The sequence below is a fragment of the Melospiza melodia genome, chromosome 2 (assembly GCF_035770615.1).
Source record: "Melospiza melodia melodia isolate bMelMel2 chromosome 2, bMelMel2.pri, whole genome shotgun sequence".
NCBI classification, from domain to species: domain Eukaryota; kingdom Metazoa; phylum Chordata; class Aves; order Passeriformes; family Passerellidae; genus Melospiza; species Melospiza melodia.
This window is the reverse complement of record NC_086195.1, coordinates 121414235-121434036: the sequence shown is the minus strand read 5'-3', so window position 1 is coordinate 121434036 and position 19802 is coordinate 121414235. Positions and strand designations below refer to the sequence as shown.

The 19802-nt window shown below is 40.7% G+C and overlaps 1 protein-coding gene across 2 annotated transcripts in view; it reads left to right on the top strand.

Annotated features, from left to right (window-relative positions):
* AFF3 (ALF transcription elongation factor 3) overlaps positions 1-19802 on the top strand; it is a 326046-nt gene that overhangs the window by 52944 nt on the left and 253300 nt on the right. For both annotated transcript variants that reach the window (XM_063149789.1, XM_063149788.1), the window contains exon 3: positions 1313-2155. In XM_063149789.1, coding sequence (XP_063005859.1) covers positions 1313-2155 — 843 coding nt within the window. The remainder of the gene's footprint in view (positions 1-1312; positions 2156-19802) is intronic.

Genomic DNA, 19802 nt, shown 5'->3' with positions numbered 1-19802 from the left:
TCAGCCTATGCCATGATACCAGTTTGCTGCAGTTATTCTTGTGGTTATCTGGGATCTCTCAGTACAAGATGTCTGTTTAGGAAACCCTAAAAATAAAAGGTTCAAAACTGTGCAGTTTCTCTTGAATACCTTCCCTTCCATACCCCCAGTTTTCCAGATTAACTGATGTGGTTGCTACATCTTTCGTGTTTTTAAATGTAACTTTAAGAGGATCTTCTCCACTTCCTTTACTCCCTTCTTTCTCCTTCCTTCCGTTTTCCCCTAAAACAGAGTCTTGAGATGAAAGCTTGGCCTTCTGAAACTAATAGGAATTTTCCCATTCAGACCCCATGTCTGTCTGGAAGAGAGAAAGGAGAACTCCACTGCCTCATTACTGTCTTCCTCTGAAAACGTAAAGCAAAGGACATCACATGCCTGAATCTTGGCAGGACTCAAAAAATCTCTGCTGTAAAAATGCTAATGATATACCCTTTTGCTTACAGTGGCTTTTTAAAGCAAGAATTTTCAATCTTTTCCAGCATGTTTTGTTTGCTTGTTTTATTTCTTTGTGAAGCTTCTGCCTTTTCAGTCAGGAAGTAAATGGATCATTTTTAAGACAATAATTAATCTTGAAGGGGAGGAAGGGTGGCTGTATTCCCCTGCTATGCACAGCAAGCACTGAGAAATGTGAAGAATTTGGCAAGGGTTCTGTTCACCTTTTTTTTTTTTTTTACAAGAGGAGAGCGCCCTGGAATGAGCACCCTGTCAGAGCATTGTTAAAGAAGGGACATAATCTGTACTTTTCTCATTTCCCACAAGCTGTTTTCAAGTCACCTCAGAGCATTTGGCTGGCTTAGACTGACAAATTCATTCAGCGCTTGCATGGGATGTTGTGTGGCCTCCCAGATGGTTATGAAAACTTAGGCAGGCAGAGGAAGAAATTGGGAATGCAGTGTTTTCATTCATGACTGAAGGAGAGCTTGCACTGGGCTACAGGAAAAGTTTTATCATGGTCAGATTTAATCCAAACCATTCTGTGCAGTTGCAATAATAAATTTTCCAGTTTCCAGGTAATATACTTTAACTACAGCGTGATATCTGTGATAGATTTCTTTTTTTATATACTCTAAGGCCCTTTATAGCTTTTCCAGTTCAGGGTAGATTTAAGATGTTGACAAGTGTCTTCAGAGACAATAAGGATTTTCGATTTCATCCCTCAACGCTGCTGCTGAATAAGGCAGTCTTACTTCAGTAAGGATTTGAGCAGAAGCATGCAGGGAATTTTGTTTTTCTTATGTTGACTGTAACAGAACACTTGATTTTTGTTTTGCAGACTAACAAGGGGGATGAGCTTTCCAATCGCATCCAGAATACTTTGGGCAACTATGATGAAATGAAAGACTTGTTAACTGACCGGTCAAACCAGAGCCATCTTGTTGGGGTTCCAAAACCTGGGGTTCCTCAGACATCTCTCCCCAAGACCGATGAACACCTTATCTCAGACTCGAGACCACCTCCTCCTATTTCCAGCACTACTTCTTCCACACCAGCATCCCTAGCAGCCCAGCAGAGCAAGAGTACCACAATGGGCTGGCAGAAGGCTGGGCATAATGCCACTTCAGATGGCCAGCAGAGAGCGAGCAAACACGGACACCGGTCGCTGGAGTCACACAAGGGTGACTTCAAACTGGCCAGCCAAAAATCCAGTTTGCAGAAACTAAAACACTATGCATCGAGTCCCACCTCCTCCTCTTCCTCCTCCTCTTCTTCCTCTTCCTCCTCCACCTCCTCTTCCTCCTCCTCCTCCAATACTGCCCAGCAAAGCTCGCTGAGGGCCACATTAGGAGACAACACCAATAGAGTCCAGCAGACAGCGAAGCTCAGTTGCAGCTCAGAGGGAGGAACCAAAGTCCAAGAGAGCCCAGCAAAGCATGGTGGGGGGCACTGTGTCCAAAACTTCCCACCCTCTCTTGCTTCAAAGCCCAGTCTGGGCCAGCAGAAGCCAACAGCCTATGTAAGGCCAATGGATGGTCAGGACCAGGCTCCGGATGAGTCTCCAAAGCTGAAGTTACCAGCAGAGACAACCAAGTCCTATCGGGGAGTGCCTTCCAGCAAGCCTGATTCGGCCAGGACCAAGTCAAAGATCACCAAGTTCAGCATTCCTAAGCAAGAGGAGGTAAGTGTTTTTATATTTCTTATGACATACCCCCATGGATGGATGGATGGATGGATGGATGGATGGATGGATGGATGGATGATGTCTTATTGCACCTGTCTCTTTATATATTTTTAACATACTGGTTTGCATATTGATATTTTTGGTGACATTGATATAGTGTATTGCAAATAGCAGCCTCACAGCAATTTAAAGGTATCTCAACACCAAAATGCTCTTTGTGTTCAGGACCAGAACACTTCCTACACTGGCACATTTTCTAGTAGTATATATTATTTCACTGGCTCTTTCCAGAGTGCTCATTTATAAAATGTGAATTTTTTTTTGGCAGGTGTATTGCTTCTTGCTGTTCATATTTCATTGATTTCTTTCTCTTTGGCAAAGATTAAATGAAGTGAATGTGACCAGAAATAGTTCTGCCATCCTCAATGTCAAAGTAGTTTCACAATCTAAATAAATTACTTACACAATATGAAATCTGTGGAATAGATGAGAATAGAGCAATGAGACTCTCCTTTTAGTTAATATTATCTGTTTGTGTTTCAAGCCAATTTATGAGAAGACTGAGGTTTCCTTGTTAAAGAATTTCCATCTGTAGAAACCTGGTGTAGTGGGTTGACCCAATACACCTGGCCATGCTACAAGTATGAGAATGTGTCTGACAAAGCTTTTAGACAACTTTTTATTTATCAACAATAGATATAAAATATGTCTGCTTGGACTTACTGTATATTAATTTAGTTCACATTCCTCTTATGCCAGGAGGCCACTTTGCTTTACCACTTTGACTGTGATTGTTTTTGACTATTTGGTCTGTTTTGATGGGAAGGAATTGATTTGTTTTGGCAGAATAAAGGGTGGTTTTTTTATTCAAGCATGTATTCACAGGCCTCTATGCCAATACAAAGATGGTCACATCGTCCTCTTGTGAAAATTGATAGATCTCCCATGAATTCAACAATTTATAGAACTATAGGACTCTATTGGACTGAATCACTGTGACTTTCTCAGAGAAGAAGCAATGATTGTTTACTCTTTTTTGACAGCTGTGGTGTATCTTGAGATGTTCTAAGTCTTAAAATTTTGTTTCTGGCATTGTTAAAGGAGAGGAAAAATCTAATTTTTGGTGGAGTTCTCTGGCCTCTTAACGCTTGCTTTTCAGAAATGGAGTTGACTCTTGTATTCCCCTTGGGTTTGGTTTGGGAAAGAAATCTCTCTGGAAGCAATTATTTCTGTGATTTTTCTCTAAGTGAAAGTTCCATCAGTTCCAAACAACCTGTAGGTGATATGTTGTCCCTGAAAAGGGGTTGTTTTAGGCTCTTAAGCTAGATCTTATAAGCAAATTTACATTCACAAAGTGCTGTAATTGTGCAGATAGATCAGGTAACGGCAGATAGTAATATCCATTTAGCTGTTATTACCCCTTTCAGACTTGTGCTTCTATCTGCAAGTGGTAAGTGTTGTTAGAATTAAAGATGCCTGTGGCAATTATCTGACTCGTTCAAATTTCCCCCCTCTACATGTAGGCAATACTCTAAGGACTAGTATGGAAAGGAGTTCTGATAGGCAATCATTTGTTTGTCTGAAACTCAGGATTTACCATTTGCATTCCAAATTCGTCTGCCTCTGGAAAGAAAGATTTAATTTGTTGTATGCAATCCATGCTGCTGCATAAGCATAAGTTTATACTGCAGTTTCTAGATGAGGAAACACAGCTGAGATCACCCTAAACTAGCTTGTTTAGATACTGATGGCAATGTAGACTATAGTAGGAGAGAGTGGACTGCAGGGTACCTACTAAAATATTCATCAATTTCTCACGGATTTTATGTGATGCAGTGTTAATAAAACAGTATTAGATAACAGAATATAAACATTCAACTGAAGTTGAAGGAGGTGGACCAAAAGCAGTGTCTGGTGGTTTAAAAAAGATTTTATGAAAATTTATGGACAAATTTCGAAGAAGAAAAATAGTAGGTACTATGGGTATTGGGGTTTGAAACTGGAGCTAATGAAAGACAATGTTTAGATCTGAAAAATCAATGAAAGACAATGGACCAGCTATTTTTCACTTATCCTGATATTTTCTTTGTTCTAACTTTTTCCATCCCAAGTGGCACAAGCTGAAACTGGTAACCCACTGGTATTGCTACAGGGAGAAATATTGACCAAGACTGAAAGTTTTTTATTTAGTGTTGCCTAATCCACCCGCTTTTTGATTTTCAGTTGGACTTCTTTTAATTTCAAAATGTTTTTCCATTTCTATTATTTGTATCATAAATCTTCTAGTAGAGTTGTGTAAGAATTCCCATCCTTTTAAAAAATTTCTGCTATTAAACTCGTAAATTTTCTCCTTTACATCAAATGTTTGCCATCCCCCCTTAGGGCCAGAGGTTTTAAGCTGCTTGCAGCACAAAAGCTGCCATGGTCCTGTGAATGTTAGCAGGCAAAATGAGGCCTCTGTTGTTCAGTGAGGCTAAAGGTGTTGGCCAGGACAGACCTGGTATCCCCAGTGGCTGTGGGAAGAGCTGAGATGTCATATAGGATGACTGTGAGGGAAAGCAGGCTGACAAGGAGGCTGCAGCAGTGCCTGGAAGCTACATGGAAACAGAAATGTGAGTGGCAGAAAGCTGTTTAAGAGCAGCCAGGAAAGAAGGAGGGCTTGGGGTAGGGTATCTGAAATGCTGGTAGTGAAATGAAGCTCTGTGTCTGCTAAAACAAAAGGTGTGTGGCTGAGAAGGGCTGGCAGGGCAGTCACTGTGCTCTAGGGTTTGTGTAGGAAGCACTGGGAGGCCTTCCTGGCTCTGGGCAGCCTTCTGTCCACCAGAACCCCCAGGTCCTTCACTCCTGGTCCTCTTGCTGTCCACCAGAGCGCCCAGGTCCTTCACTCCTGCTCAGTTTGCTGTCCACCAGAACCCCCAGGTCCTTCACTCCTGCTCGGCTTGCTGTCCACCAGAACCTCCACGTCCTTCACTCCTGCTCAGCTTGCTGTCCACCAGAACCCCCAGGTCCTTCACTCCTGCTCAGCTTGCTGTCCACCAGAACCCCCCAGGTCCTTCACTGAAGAGCTCATGTCCAGCCAGTTAGCACCCAGCCTGTATTGTTGCTGAGGTTATCCCTCCCCTTACTCAGTATTTCCCCTTGCCAGAGTCTTATCAGTTTATCTAACATGAGTCCTGGGCCCCCAGCCCAAGAAGGATGGAGACCTGCTGGAGCAGGTCCAGAGGAGGGACACTGAGCTGACCAGAGGGTTGGAGCACCTCTCCTGTGGAGGCAGGCTGGGAGAGTTGAGGCTGTTCAGCCTGGAGAAGGGGAGACTCCAATGAGACCTTATGGCACCAGGACCTAAAGGGAGCTGCAAGAAAGCTGGGGAGGGACTTTTTACAAGGGCATGTAGTTACAGGACAAGAGGTAATGACTTGAAGCTGAAAGAGGGTAGGTTCAGATTAGATATTAGGAAGAAATTTTTTACTCTGAGGGTGGTGAAACACTAGAAAGGGTTGCCCAGAGAAGCTGTGGATGCCCCATCTCTGGAAGTGTTCAAGGCCAGGTGGGATGGGGCTTTGAGCAGTGTGGTCTAATGGAAAGTGTCCCTGACTACAGTACTGGGGTTGAAGTTAGATTATCTTAACGTCCACTCAAACCCAAACCATTCTGTTATACCTGTGCACTTCCATTTGTGTTCACCAGTTTGAAAGAACCGTCAGTGGAAAAATAAACACATAATGAAACAAAGTTAAGCTTCCCTGTAAGGACTGGAGAATAAGCAGCAGTGTCACACAAAGTGTGTGTGTGTGTGTGTGTGTGTGTGTGTGTGTGTGTGTGAGCAGCAGGACACAAAATCCTCTTCCGTACATTCCATGAGGTTTTCAGAGAAACAGGGCGCAGAGTTGGCCGCCGTACAGTTATTATTCACTTGAAATAAGATCTCTTGAATATGAATTACAGACCATTACTTTTCAATACATGAAAAAGGTTGATTTTTAATGCAGTTCAATAACTCATTTTATATTTTTAATCAGTTTTGGAAAATCTTCAATAGACTTGACACAGAGTGAAGCTTATAAATTTTTAAAATTGTTTTAATGAGAATAATTTGGATAGACCTGTGTGTAGAAAGGTAGCATTTACTCATTTGGGAATTTAATCTTTAGTAGCCAGGTTCATCAGTGTTAACTAGAATCCATACCCCACCTCCTGGTCATTCCAAAATTACCATACTGCTCTGTAGAAATGATAGCTCGTCATCTCAAGTGCTGGTATTTCACATTTTGAACTACTTAGAAATTATATTGCTGTAGGTAAAATCCCGCTGTATTGGATAAAAGGGAAGCAAAATTTGATATCAGAGTACAGAGGAAAAGAGGCAGGGAAATCAAGTGCTTCTCTTTTCTAAAATGTTCTTGAGTGAAACAATAAGAAAAACATAGGGTGGCAAATCATGTTCTTTATATCCAAGTTCTGTTTTTGAATTTCATCTCATAGGCTGCATGCTGCTTTTTTATTACATTGAAGAAGCCTTATCTATTGTCCTTTGCTTACTTCTCTTAGGGGTTATGGAGCAAAGAAATAGAGGCTGTATTCAAGAATGACTATGAGTCTAATGGTAAAAAGGAAGATTTGGTTTTGTTAAATTTGGAAACACATTTATGTGAAATGTAGGTAAGGTTATCATGAGGACATATTCTTTCTTATTCACTTCACAGAGTACTTACAAAACTTCTGCAGCAGAAGTAATGCACCATAGATTAAAGATTGAGTTTGGGGTTGTTTTTTATTCTTTTTTTAAAATTTTTTTTATTTTTGCCCTGTTCTTACTCAGGCAAATTCCTATTTCCTGGGTAAGACACTCTCTGCAGTCACTCTCCTTTGAGCGGCTATATATAGCTATCAGCATCTGGCACACACTCTAGCAAGTGTCCTTTGAATCTGCAATCTCTTTTTTGCCTATCAGCTCTATCCCCACATATTAATGGAAAGCAAAAGCACCCCATAACTCTTTTCTCTGTCTGAAAAAACTACAATTTGGCCTCAGTGTTGATAATTTGGACAAAATCAGTCTCTTTGAAGGAGATGCAAGTATAATAAGCAGTTCCATCCCAGTTTAAAACTGAAGATGCAAGTTCATGTGCTGCTACATTTCATTTGAGAACAGAAGGTCCGTGAAAACTAAATAGGGAATATAGTCATTATCATGACTTCATCTGGAAATCCCACATATCTGGATCTCTAGGACTGTAGAGGGGAAACAGTATCTCATGAGGAAGGAAGAGGGTTTAAGGAGATCTGAGTAAGTGTTTTTCCTCAGAGGCACAGCACCACATCCCCCTGGCTGTGGTGGAGCCTGTTAAAGCATTGCAGGAGTAAGAGTAGAATTCAGGCTTTTCTTCCCTACATCCCAGGGTGTTTAATTCTGGCCCAGAAAGGCAGAAATGAAAATAAAAGCCAGTCAAAGATGCTTTTAGATGAAAAGGGAGGGAGAGATTGAATGCATTAGCGAAAGGGTCCAGACTTCTTCCGGCACCGTTTCAGGATGCGCCCGAAGAGGCTGGAGACATAAGCACAGAATTAAGTGTGTTGATACTCCTCTACCATTTATTGACTTCATTGAAGAATTGCAGTGCTTGAGAAGCCAGTTAGCAATCACAGCACTTGAGTACTTGTAAGTATGAGGCAGTTGTAGATGTTTTCTTTCCCAGATGTTCGTGCTGCATTTACAAGGAGACACAGATCAATTCATCCCTGTAATGGTAGCACTGACCTTCCCCACAAATAAAGAATGTGTTCCCACGTTAAACAGGAAGAGCTGCACAACAAGAGCAGTGTGGTGCAGAGATCCCTGCTAGTGGTGAGTTACTCAGGACCTTCAAGTGTGTCTGTGGGAGGGCTGTGTGTTACTGCCTGTATTTATGTAGCAGAGTTCAACAGAGTAGGACTGGGAAGAAAGGGTGTGTTAAATAGAGTGGTATTGGAAATGCTCTTAACAAACACAGTGGAGACCACAATGTGAAAGGTTTTTTTTATTTGTATAGTTTTCAAATCATGACACAAGCCTTTGCCTTTCTCACCTTCTGCAGTCTCCAAGGCACTCAACAACTGTGTGTGAGGGCAGCTTCAGTGAACGCAGTGGGCCTAATTTTTCTGGTTATTCTTCCATGACAGCTCTTGTAGAAGGAAAATGCCATTTAGACACCTTTACTTTACTTTTAGAGATCCCTAAATTTACTGTTCCTACCCTCATTGAAACAAATTCCTTTCTCTTTTGAATTAGTTGTCAATATATTTTTTCCTGGGACAGCACCAGCTAAACTTATCTATAGGTTTTTGAAAATAAAGAATTTAATAGAATAATAACCTCTAAAGTTTTCTGTATGGATTGATTACCATATGGTATGTGCTGTCTGTTGCTATGGTGAATCACTTGTTCCTCTTTGTTTTATACTGGTAGGATGACTATGATCAGAGAAAATATCTTGAAATTAGATATAAATTTACGATTTTCAAGGATATTCCTTAATGTTTGCACCTGGTTGTTTTTTTTTGCAAGATTTCCCTGAGATTGTTGTTATCTAATTATTGAAAACATACTTGAGAAGTTAATTCAGATCTCTTGTAAGTCTGATCCTTCCTTTGATAAAACTAGTCTTTCCATCTTTTCTGAAGTTGGAAAAGTAGCCACTTTTGGAGTAAGGAAAGCTCAGTGGATATAAGAATATGATTAATTGTGAGAAACTTGTCTTGCCTTTTAGTTTTTAACTGCCCCTCCCTGCCCTCCTCGAGTGGATGGCTTGGTTTATGAATCAGCTCTGGAGCTGATACAAGAGTGCATGCATAAAAATGTCCACAACCATGTTTAATTGCTTCTTTAGTTCCCTGTGGTAAGCACTAAAGTTATTGATGAAGGAAATAAGATTTCTGGAATTACAAACCCCAGATTTTAATTGCACATTTTGTCTGATTTTTTTTAATCCATTGTAGTGCTTATGATGATAACTGCATGTAATAAAAGTCGTCCTGACCAGAAACAAAGTAGTCTAATAGATGTTCCTTGTAAAATGTGCCTGAAAAGATGCACGGTATTGCTATCACTTTTCCACCTCTGGCCCCATTAGCATGGCTTGCTCCCAGGCCTGGAGGGTATTCAGCAGCTGGAGAAAGCAACTCTTCTGGATGTGGCTGCAGGAGCTGTGTGCTGGAGCACGGCGCTCCCACCAACACAGAAACTGCCCTCCACCTGGAGCTCTGGCTGAGCATCTTCCCCCCATCTGGTTCAGGGCTTCTTAAACAAAAGAGAGGGTCAAGGTACAGAGGGAGAACGAGGGTGGGCTTGCTGTGGAGTTCAGATTACCAGTGAAATACTTAGATGGACTCTACTTCCCAGACATCCCCTTGCACGGCACTGGAGTGTTCTGCCAGGTGAGGAGTCCAAGCCCTTGCTGCTTCTGCACAGTACTTATGTTAATACCAGCTCACATCCTCCTTTCCAATAATTATAGCAAGGCAGGGCATTTCTGTCTACTCTTCACCTTCACAATCTGTAAGGGATCATGTAGGATGTAAAGGTAGTTTGGGATATTTTAAATTAAAAAAAAAAATCCATGAAAATTGTTTAACTTCTTTGTTCTGTAGTTTCCCAGTCTTTCATGAATCAGAATGACATGAAAGTGCTACCACTGAACTTACTCACAGGGGTCAGATATGACTGATGAGCGAGAGAACTCAAGGAAAATACAGTGAGCTTCAATGATCACTGTTAATTCCAGATAAATAAATAATGGATATGTGTCGCTTGATGTGTAAGGTTAAAGAGTTCAGATCTCCAGCAACTGTTAATTCATCCAAGCAGACCAGAAGCAGTTAAATTCTTTATTTTTGGTCACATATTCACATACCAATAAATGAAGACAAATATACTTTTAAATATCTGCATTTTGCATACTTTATTCACGCTGTGTGTTGTAAAGTTTTCATTTCTGTACCACTTCTGAATATGGAAGATCTATCCCTGTGGTATCACAAAATAGCTTCCTAGAAAAGTAATTAACAGGAGGGTGGGTTTTTTTTCAAGTTCAGAAAAGATATATAATGTAAGCATCTGATTTCCTGTCACTCTTGGTTAACGTTGTATGAAAATGGATAGCTTCCAAATTAAAGCAGGCACCGGACTGTCTGGAGAAAAATGCATCTGTAAAGAAATGTGTACATTATATATTCATGTCGTTCCAAATCTCTTAATTGTGTTTCATATATAACAGTTGCATGTTCTGAAATATGGTACCTTTTTTATTTCATGGGTCAAAACCAGCATGCCAGAAAGGCTGAGGCTGCCCCTTACATGGTTTAGGGCAAGTATTTCCTTTCCAAAATTCCCTCATACATTTCCCACTTTCTTCCCTTCCCACCAGCAAGTTTCTCTGAGAAATGAAGGCATGATGTGAAGTTGCTTTTCACCACATTTTATTCAGAAGATAAATATACAAAAATAATTCAAGCCAGTGAGCCAACAGGTCAGGAATATTGAGAACCAGCATCTTCCCTCAGAACCAAAAATTGCTACTCATACTCCTCTGCATTTACTGCAAATGGCTGTAAGGGAAGCTTATGTAACTAGAAAGAAAGGAAAACCAAGAGCATTTCTTGTTAGCTCTTATAACTAACAGATGTTTAAGGGGAGATGGGATGGAAGACTCTCTGTATTGTAACTTCTTTGAAATGAGATATTGAAGGTGATTTTTTTTTCTTGCACATGCTAACGATTATTAGCATTCAAATACCAGCAGCATAATCTATTGCTAATCAAATCTTTCATTTTTTTAAAGGTAGTTGTACAACCACAGTCAAATACAGAGGTAGGTACAACTTCCTGTGACTGCTGAAACTTTGAGATCTGAAGTAGAAAAGGGGAAGACAGCTGTGAGATTATTGATCACAAATACAATCAAACGAAGTATTAATACAGTGTTTAAAATGACCATGATCTGAAATATTTTCCAAGAGGCCTTTTCTGATTTTAATTACAATCTCAGGGACATCTGATATAAGAAAGCATGTTACCAGAGACATGTGATACAATCAAACCTATTAGCTGGTTAATTTCTGATTTCATGGAAGTAGCAGTCCAGACCAGAAGTCTAGAAAAAAGGCATGGGATGAAGGACCAAGTGGACTGTGAGAAGGACAGTTGGGAAAATGCCATTAGCAGATGATGAATTGTCTTCCTTGCACTAAATCATTAATGTTTAGCGTGCAGGAAGAGTTAAAAATACATAGATAGAGAGGACATAAAAATGAACTGGATTCTATAACAGTGAAGGAATCTGAGAAAAGAATTGTGTGGGAAACTGAAAAGAATGAAATTATGCTTTGGGAAACTCACCGAAAAGGAGTTAGTCATGGTCTAAATTTTGTCCTCATGGGAGGATCAAGTGCAATGTGAGACAGTTTGAAAAATACCATAAGCAGCAATCATAATTTATGATAAGGTCTGCATGCAAGATCTTTCAGTAGCTTAGAGATGGCTGTGCAGGGCCCAAAACATTAATGTTTTTCTGTAGGGTGTTTGTTCCCATGAGGAAGCCTTCAGACAGCATTCCTTCCCATGCGGTTTCTGCTCAGGTAGGAATGGACCTATGTCCAGACTACATCCCTGAAAAAGAATCAAACGTCATGGTTGTGGTTATTTCTAAAGAAGCTTGTCCTCTCCCATGAGAAGAAAAATTTAGACAGTGGGGCATCACTGCCTTCATAGATGTGCAGTCACTGTCTTGGGAGGAAAATGCATTACCTGTTTTGCCCCCATAAGCAGTACTGCAAAAGGCACAAATCTGGGCTTGTGGGTACACATAGCTCCTGTGGAAGGTGGAAGAGGCAAAACTTCATGCTCAAACAGGGTGTCTAAATATCTGTGAACAACTACAAAGAGCTGACATCTGAAACACAGCAGGTCCTTTTTTTCCCACCACCCCTAAGCATAGGGAATATAGCTTTTGATCATACACAGCTGCATTCTTATCAATAAACAAAAAGTTATGTGTTTTTTACTACTGTAATCTATTGCATTCAGAAGTTTCAAAGCTCTTCATAAGCTTTAATGGCAACTCTGAAAACAATATTTTGAATCTGGTTGCAAAAGGGATTAGCTGAGGTGAAGGCAGATGGGGACACCTTCTGTGATGCTTCTGCTGCCAGAACAGGCCTGCTTCCCTTGGCCCCACTTGCTGGTGGTCCCTGTGGAGGGATCAGATGGAAAATTGTGTGAGAGGCTGCTAGAGGACAGGATGGCACACCTGGATCGTGCACCTTATTCCATTCCCAGCTCAAGGCTGGGCAGAGTCGGGGCTGGCCACAGGCCCAGAGGAAGCAGAGCCAGGGTTTCTTGGTGTCAAAGCTGAGTACTGAAGTGCAGAGACCAAACCCCAGTTCTGTGTTCTGATGCCTGTGCCACAGCTGACCCCATACAGAGTGACACATGAAGCTCTTCCATAATTTCACACTGGATATGGAAGTAAATGCAGAAACATAACTAAAGGCTTCTTACTAAATTCAAATTATTGTTTCTCACTGTATTTCTTCCTGTCATTTAGGTCACTTGAGGCAGAGACAGTTCCTGAGTGATTATGTCACTTATGGTTTACCACTTCCATCTGAGTTATTCACTGCACATCCTCCACTAGAAATTAATAGGGGGTTTGCCATTGCATTCAGTGGTAGCAAGACCAGGGTTTGACAGGGAGGAATATTTCTATTCTACATTGCATGAACTTCCTTTGGTCAAGAAGATATTGCTTGAGGGAAGATGGTCTTTTGTCTTCAGTCTTCCTTTGTTGTGTTCCAGAGTGCAGATGTAACACTTGTGGTTGTTTTCTGATATTATTATTACTTTGAAAAAAGTCAGCAATAGTAATACAGAATAAAAATCGGGGCAGAAGCCAGCATTTGAACTCAAAACACTATGGTGCATTAATCTATTAATTTCAGGTCATGTCTTTAGCACATCAAAGGAGCTTCTTGACCAGTCTGCAGTCTGAGGTGCTTGAGTAATTTTTTTCTCTCGTGTAATTAAAGTTTCTAGCTCCCTTTTCAGAATTGGTTTCCTCACCAACTGTTCAGTGAATAAATCTACGTGAGTGATTTCCTGACAGTTGTACATTAGGAATTATGGCATATCTCTGCTCATAACTTACAGAACTATCTCAGTACAGAGCAGAGACCATAAAACATGCCAAATGGGGATTTCTCAGATATGCTAATTGCTGCTATATAAAGAGCACGGGATGAAGAGCTGCCACAGAGGAAGTTCAGCTAAAAAGTACCCGCCACAAATCTTTGAAGGTCCACAGAGAAGCAAATCCTTCTGCTGCCACTTCTTGGCAGAGCTCTGCTAAGCAAAGGCGTTGTAGCTGAGTGAGCTTGGGCAGGGAGAGCTGGTGGCTCTCTGCAGCCCAGGGCAGTGGCCAGGCAGGAGCTGGGACAGGGATCTGCCCCTCTGGAGCTGCTGCCAGCATCTGGGGCCTGTGGGGTTGGCGCAGCACCAGTGTAGGAAGCACTCCCCACCTTCTTGATTCTTGGGTGTGGTGCCCAGGCAACGTTCTCGTCTGTTCTAAATTACACCCAACTGCAGGCCTAATTAATTTCTCTTGAAATGGAGTGGATCACATGTCCCACTCCCATCTTCTCATCCATGAGATGGCTCTCAGACTAAAGCTGCTGTTTTCTTCATACTGAATTTTTGTGTATTCAGAGCAAGGGCTAAACTAACTAATGGACATCCACCGCCTCTTCTGAGAAGCTCAGGTTTGCCATTCAGTGACAGGAAGATGCTGCCCATGTAAATTATTTTCCTATTTTTTTTTGAAATTTATACAAAATTGATGGCCATGCCAAACTTTGCAAATGAACTCCTTATCTGTAGAGTACCACAAAAGAATTCACAGCATGGAGGGGAAGATACAGTTCAGCAAATCTGCTGTAGCCAGGTGAGAGTTGCTCTCCTGTAGCTTTTCTATATGATACATTTCATGCATGGACTACAGATAGGTATTTCTGCACTCAGCAGAGTGGGGTTGGATCACTGAACTAATTTTAAGAAGCCATTAAGCATCATTGTTTAATACTGATTTTTAGCCATTGCACTTGAACCTTTTGCCTCAGGTTGACCCAGCAGAAAAAAACCAAAATTGCTGTGCCCCAGCAACTAGCTGCAGCTCTGCTACTTCTACTGATACACCTATACACCTTTTTTTTTTTTTTTAACAAATTTTCTGTACTGTGAAATACATATCTTACTGAAGATAATAAATAATATGGAAATATTATACCACATAGCTATTATTTAATAATCTGAATATAGACTACTTCTTTTAAAATAAATCAACTAGACAAATCAAACAGTATAGAAATGAAATGTGCCTTTGTAGGCCCTGTGGGAAACTCTGGTAATGAACTGAGGGATATCAGTTTCTAGACAGGGAAAGAAAGTCTGCTTTATTTAAAGAAATAAGTTCAACTATTTGCCTCCTTATTCTAAAATCATGGGTTTGGGCATGATCACACAATGTGAAAAAAGTAACTTTCAGTGCAGCCTTGTGTGTTTTGAAACACCAAGTGAAATACAATTAACTTTAAAATGGTAAATTGTAATGCTAAAAAGAAAATCTTCTGCCTTCCGGGTGTGACTGTCTTTTTAATTTGATGATGTCACCCTGTGAGCCATTAAAGCATTATCAATGAGCAGGCTGTGCATTTTCTAATGATTACTGTGGAGTTGAAAAAGACTCTATAATGTTCCTGCAGTTTGTTCATCATTTTTGTTTGATAATTGTCCTGAAAATCAATGACAGCTACTGAGTACAGAAATTTGATTGAACCAAGTATAAATATAGGCAGCAATTTAGACTGTTCTTACTCAATAGGAAAATGTCTTTGGCTAATAAGTGGATTCCTATCTAAATTCATGAGTTCTTTTATGACATTTTGGGCTAAGCCTGAAATAGATTAATCTTTTTCTGATAAAGTTGCATAAGCTGTGATTTCTCTGGTGACCACATTTAATTGGATATTAAATAAAGTGCTTATCTTTACACCAACAGGTTTTATAGGCTGGATTTCACAGATTAAATAACAAGTAATAGGCACACACAAAATTTTTCTGATTAAACCGTGATATGCTCAGATTAAAAATTAGACTGTCCTGATTCAGGTAGGCTTTGGAGGTGCATGATTACAACTGAGGGTTAAATGCACAGAATAGAGGGAAACTGCAGGATGGTGCAAAGAGCTGTGAGAACAGGTCAGCTCTGTATATTCTTCTTTCCTGCTTATTCTTCAGCAGATGTACAGCAGGGTGGTTTTCTGTTGGGTTTGACAAGAAGCTTGAATATGTGATAATGTTTTTGAAAAGCCTGAGGTTGGGATTCATTATGCAAGGTGCTGTACAAGCACACAGCGAGAAGTATCCTGTGATAGAGCCTATCAGCCCTGGAAAGGCAGAGGAAAGGTTAACAGAAGCCTGGAAAGTAAATTAACCTATCGCACCTGAAGAAAGGAGATAGCGACAAGGCTGAGAGAAGGACCCAAATAGAAAAACATGGATGGTGGCTGGGAGGAGGAAGTCTTAATAGGGTGAGCAAAGACCACACTTGGGAGGAAGAGTGAGGTGAGGAGGAGGGGATGGAGAAGGTGAAGCTGAAAGCACAGCCCGGCTGTGACAGGAGGAATTTGTCTGGTACTCCATTTGCTGGAGAATGCAGACTGACAAAAGGGCTCCAAAGGGGCAGGAGATAGTTAGGACTTGCTGCATTTCCTTTAAGGGTAATGAAGGACACTCTTTGGAGCTGAAAGGACACTTCTGTCCCAGAAAAGTGCAGGACATTGAAGGAATTGAGCTGGATGGCTCAGTCACACGTGTGAGATCAGTGGAAAGGAGTCGAGCAGCTGTGCAGAATAAGACAGGAGGGGAACCACCAGTGTGAGCCCGAGGCCTTTCATGGGGAGGAAGTAAATGAAGACATTTGCATTGAGTAGGCTGTGCTAGACCAAATGATGTGGAGCTTGTTCTAATTACAATTTTTTCCTCACTGGTATGACATATTGTGAATGTGAGAAGAAACTGATGCCTCCCTACATAACCAAGTCTGCTTTTGACTTTCTGTGCATGGAGCTGGCAGCCCTCTAGTAATGTTTTGTTGATTTTGTTCTTATATATAGATGAGAGAATTGCAGTGAGCACTAAGCAGCACTAAGCTCAGGAGTTTGGACAACCCTCTCCTGATGGATTCATTTTGCCTCTTACAAGATCAGCCAGACAAAGCTGAGGTGTGAATTTGTCGGGTGCTTTTTCTCCCTAAATAAGACTGACCTGTTGCACACAGCATGTCATTGTTCCTGAGCTGATGTCAGACTTGCAAATGGTAATTTCTCACAGGAGGTAGGTTACCTCTCTCAGCAAGCCAGCAAGGCTGGCCGTGCTACAGGTGGCACGGTTGCCCAGGCTCTGGTGACTCCAAGCTGCTGGCATCATTTGGCTGAGACTCAAGGCAGAAGGTGTTAAACATCCCAACTGTGTTACTGAGAGATAAAAATGGAAAATAGTTCCACTGAGTAGTGGGGACAAGCAAATGGCCTTGTGCTATACTTCATTCTGGGGTCACTGGGCCCTGTCTTTTTGCAGAGTTGAAATAGCTGGTGTCCAGATGATAAAGATGTTGACAATTATCTTCTCCTTCTTCCAGAGACCACACAAAGCTAAGCCTTTTTCTTTTACTTTCACATAATTTTCTTTTATTTTGACTTGTCATGACTTTTGACATTGGCATGAGGATGTTAAGTGGAGGAATTTCCTTTGCCTTCTTGGCATTTGGTAATGCAAAGCATTTTGTTAAGATGTTTTTCTTTGAAGCCACATTTTTTATTAAGACCTTTCAGGATGGTGTTCTATTTGCTGCCTCTCACAGAAGTCATCTAGTAAATTAGCAACCATTATTTCCCGCTAGGCTTCAGAAAAATGGTAAATTACTTAAACTTTTTCTCTGCCTTGTTTTATTTCTGGTAAAACAAGTATTTCCAATGAAACATCAGAAAAGGGATGGCAAGCTTCAGAGCTCATGTTGGTTTTGGAGACCAAGAGCTGGTTCATGAGCTGCATCAGCCCACAAACACATACACTGGTTTCTGTGGAGGGGAAGGCAGCACAGGGCTGTCTGATGCCAGCCACAGCCTGCCCTCAGAGATGAGACAGGATGCATCTCAATGCCCAGCTGGGAATTCCCTGGGATGTCTGCAACCTCTGCTGTTAGCAAGCAGGTGGCACATTCCCTATTCAGTTGAGGCAGTGATAAATTATGTGACTACCTTGGAGACCTGGTGACTTTTCTTAGTAGAGCTGTGTCTGTTTTTAAACCTTGTGCAAAAACATGAGTACCTAAGTTAGCACACAGCGTACCCTTAGAGATGTAGTTTGCGAGGGGGCTGTTTGTGTGGAGATCTCATTTCTTTGCTAATAGGTAGGGAAGACTTAAAATAACCTGTGGAATTGTTCAAGGGAAAGCAGATCTCTGCAAAAGTCTCTTCTTTGCCAGGGTGTCAGAGCTGATACTGAAAATGCAGCATCTAGATCAATGCTCAAGATAGGCTGTTGTCATCTTATTGCAAGAGTTCCATACCTTCTTGGTGATTTCTCACGGTCATCTCTTCACAGCATTGACTCCTTCTTCACAGCACAACCAACAAACTCCAACCCTCCTCTGCACCAGCTAACCCACTCTTTTGTAGCACTCATCTTCTTACTGGACACAGCTGTGGCCTATTAAGGGCAGGCCTGTTCCTAATCTTTGGTGATTGGTACAGCTGCAACTGTACCAATACTGATGTGTGATACTACCTTCTGCACTATCTTTATTTTCCTACATTCTATCCCTCTACAATAGGCATGTTTCATTTGCATGTAACAGGAACCAAGGCCTCTACAGGTAGAAACTGGTCTCATGCCACCAACACTGAACATTTACCTCTTTACTTGCTGGTCTCTTACTAGGTGCAAGTGAGTTCCCAGTGTCCATGCACCCTAACAGGAGTTTAATCGCTGCTTTAACAGAGGGTCTTTGTAAAATTCATGTACGCAAATAGAGTGTTTCTAAATTGCCAACACAACAGCAGAAGCTTAAGTGCAATTTTTATTCCAATAAAGATGTGATGAAATTATGCCTAATGGTCTGCAGACTGCACTTTTATATGCACTTGTAATGCTCCCATTGACTTCAACTGCTGTTGTCAAGGTATTTCAGTAGTACTGAGCTAAGGATCATTACCCTGTGCTATTATAATACATTAAACTAATGCTGCCATTTTTCCATTATAACAGCAGTACCTGGCGACTGAAGGCTACCTCCGACCCAATAACTTGCAATCAAATATTTGTTTCAGATTTCAAAATGCATATAAATTATGAGGCTTGATGAAAATGTTCAGATTAGACAAGCCCATACCTCCACCCTGGTCTTTAATTCTTTGCCTGCAGACAAAGCAAGCTTGGCACTGATAACCAGTGTAGACACTCTTATATTTTTAAGAACATGAGGATTTTAGTTTGTAAGTAAGTTTAGTAAAACTACATTTGAACTAAGCTTTCATTGACTTTCATGCAAACAGCATGAAATTATATATCTATACTGTACATATCCCAAATCCCAAAGCTTGTGTCCTTCAAAAACAAAGCAATTCCCACACTGCTGTTGATGCAGAATGCATTAGCGAATAGTTATACAAGTGTCCTGGAGCTAATCTCAGTTGCTTGATATTAAAACCAACCCACCTTTTTTTTTTTTTTTTGCTGAGTCCTGTTTGCTGTAATGCAACAAAAAATACTGTACTTAAGTGCAAGGGGGAGATAGCTTTGCAGAGATTAGTCTATTGGTTCCTAAGAAATTAATAATTTTAAATACATAAAGGAAAACAAATTCACTAATTATATAGCCTTTGCTACACTTGCTGATTGCTTGCTGCTTCTTTTATCTTTTTTATAACTGCCTATAAAAGGAAAACAATAAAGAAACCGAAAAATTCTTGAAGAGCTGACTGATATTACCTTTATGATAAAGTGAACCACAGACAAGATTAAAAAAAAAAGAAACCATGGCCCCAAGTTCCCTTGGAAACCTCTGCAAACTCATATTAAAAATATACATACAACATCTGCCAGACAAACAGGAATGAGGACTTGATAACCAAAACAGAATCCAGATGTGCACAAAAATAGGCTTCTTGCTGATACTCTTATGTCACTTGCACTGCACATCTAGAACTGAGATACACAAAAACATAGGTGATTCATATAGCAGGTCCTTCTGATTATGTTTTCTCCCCAAAATATTATTTTCTCTTTTTGTGCATATTACTATATGTTGTTTGCCATTACAATGGGAAATATCCTTAACCTTATCTAAATTTTTCTTTACCTTTTTCCTTTTAAGAACCTGCTTTAAAGAGCTATTCTTCAAGATGAAAATATTGTTATGAAAGAACAAATAATAAAGTTATGCACAGATCTGGAAAACTGTGTATTTCAAGACATCAGGCCAACAAATTTCATTGCAAAAGCATTTCATGGTTCAAACTCAGGGCTTACTCTAATATGGGTAAGAATTTTCTTTGT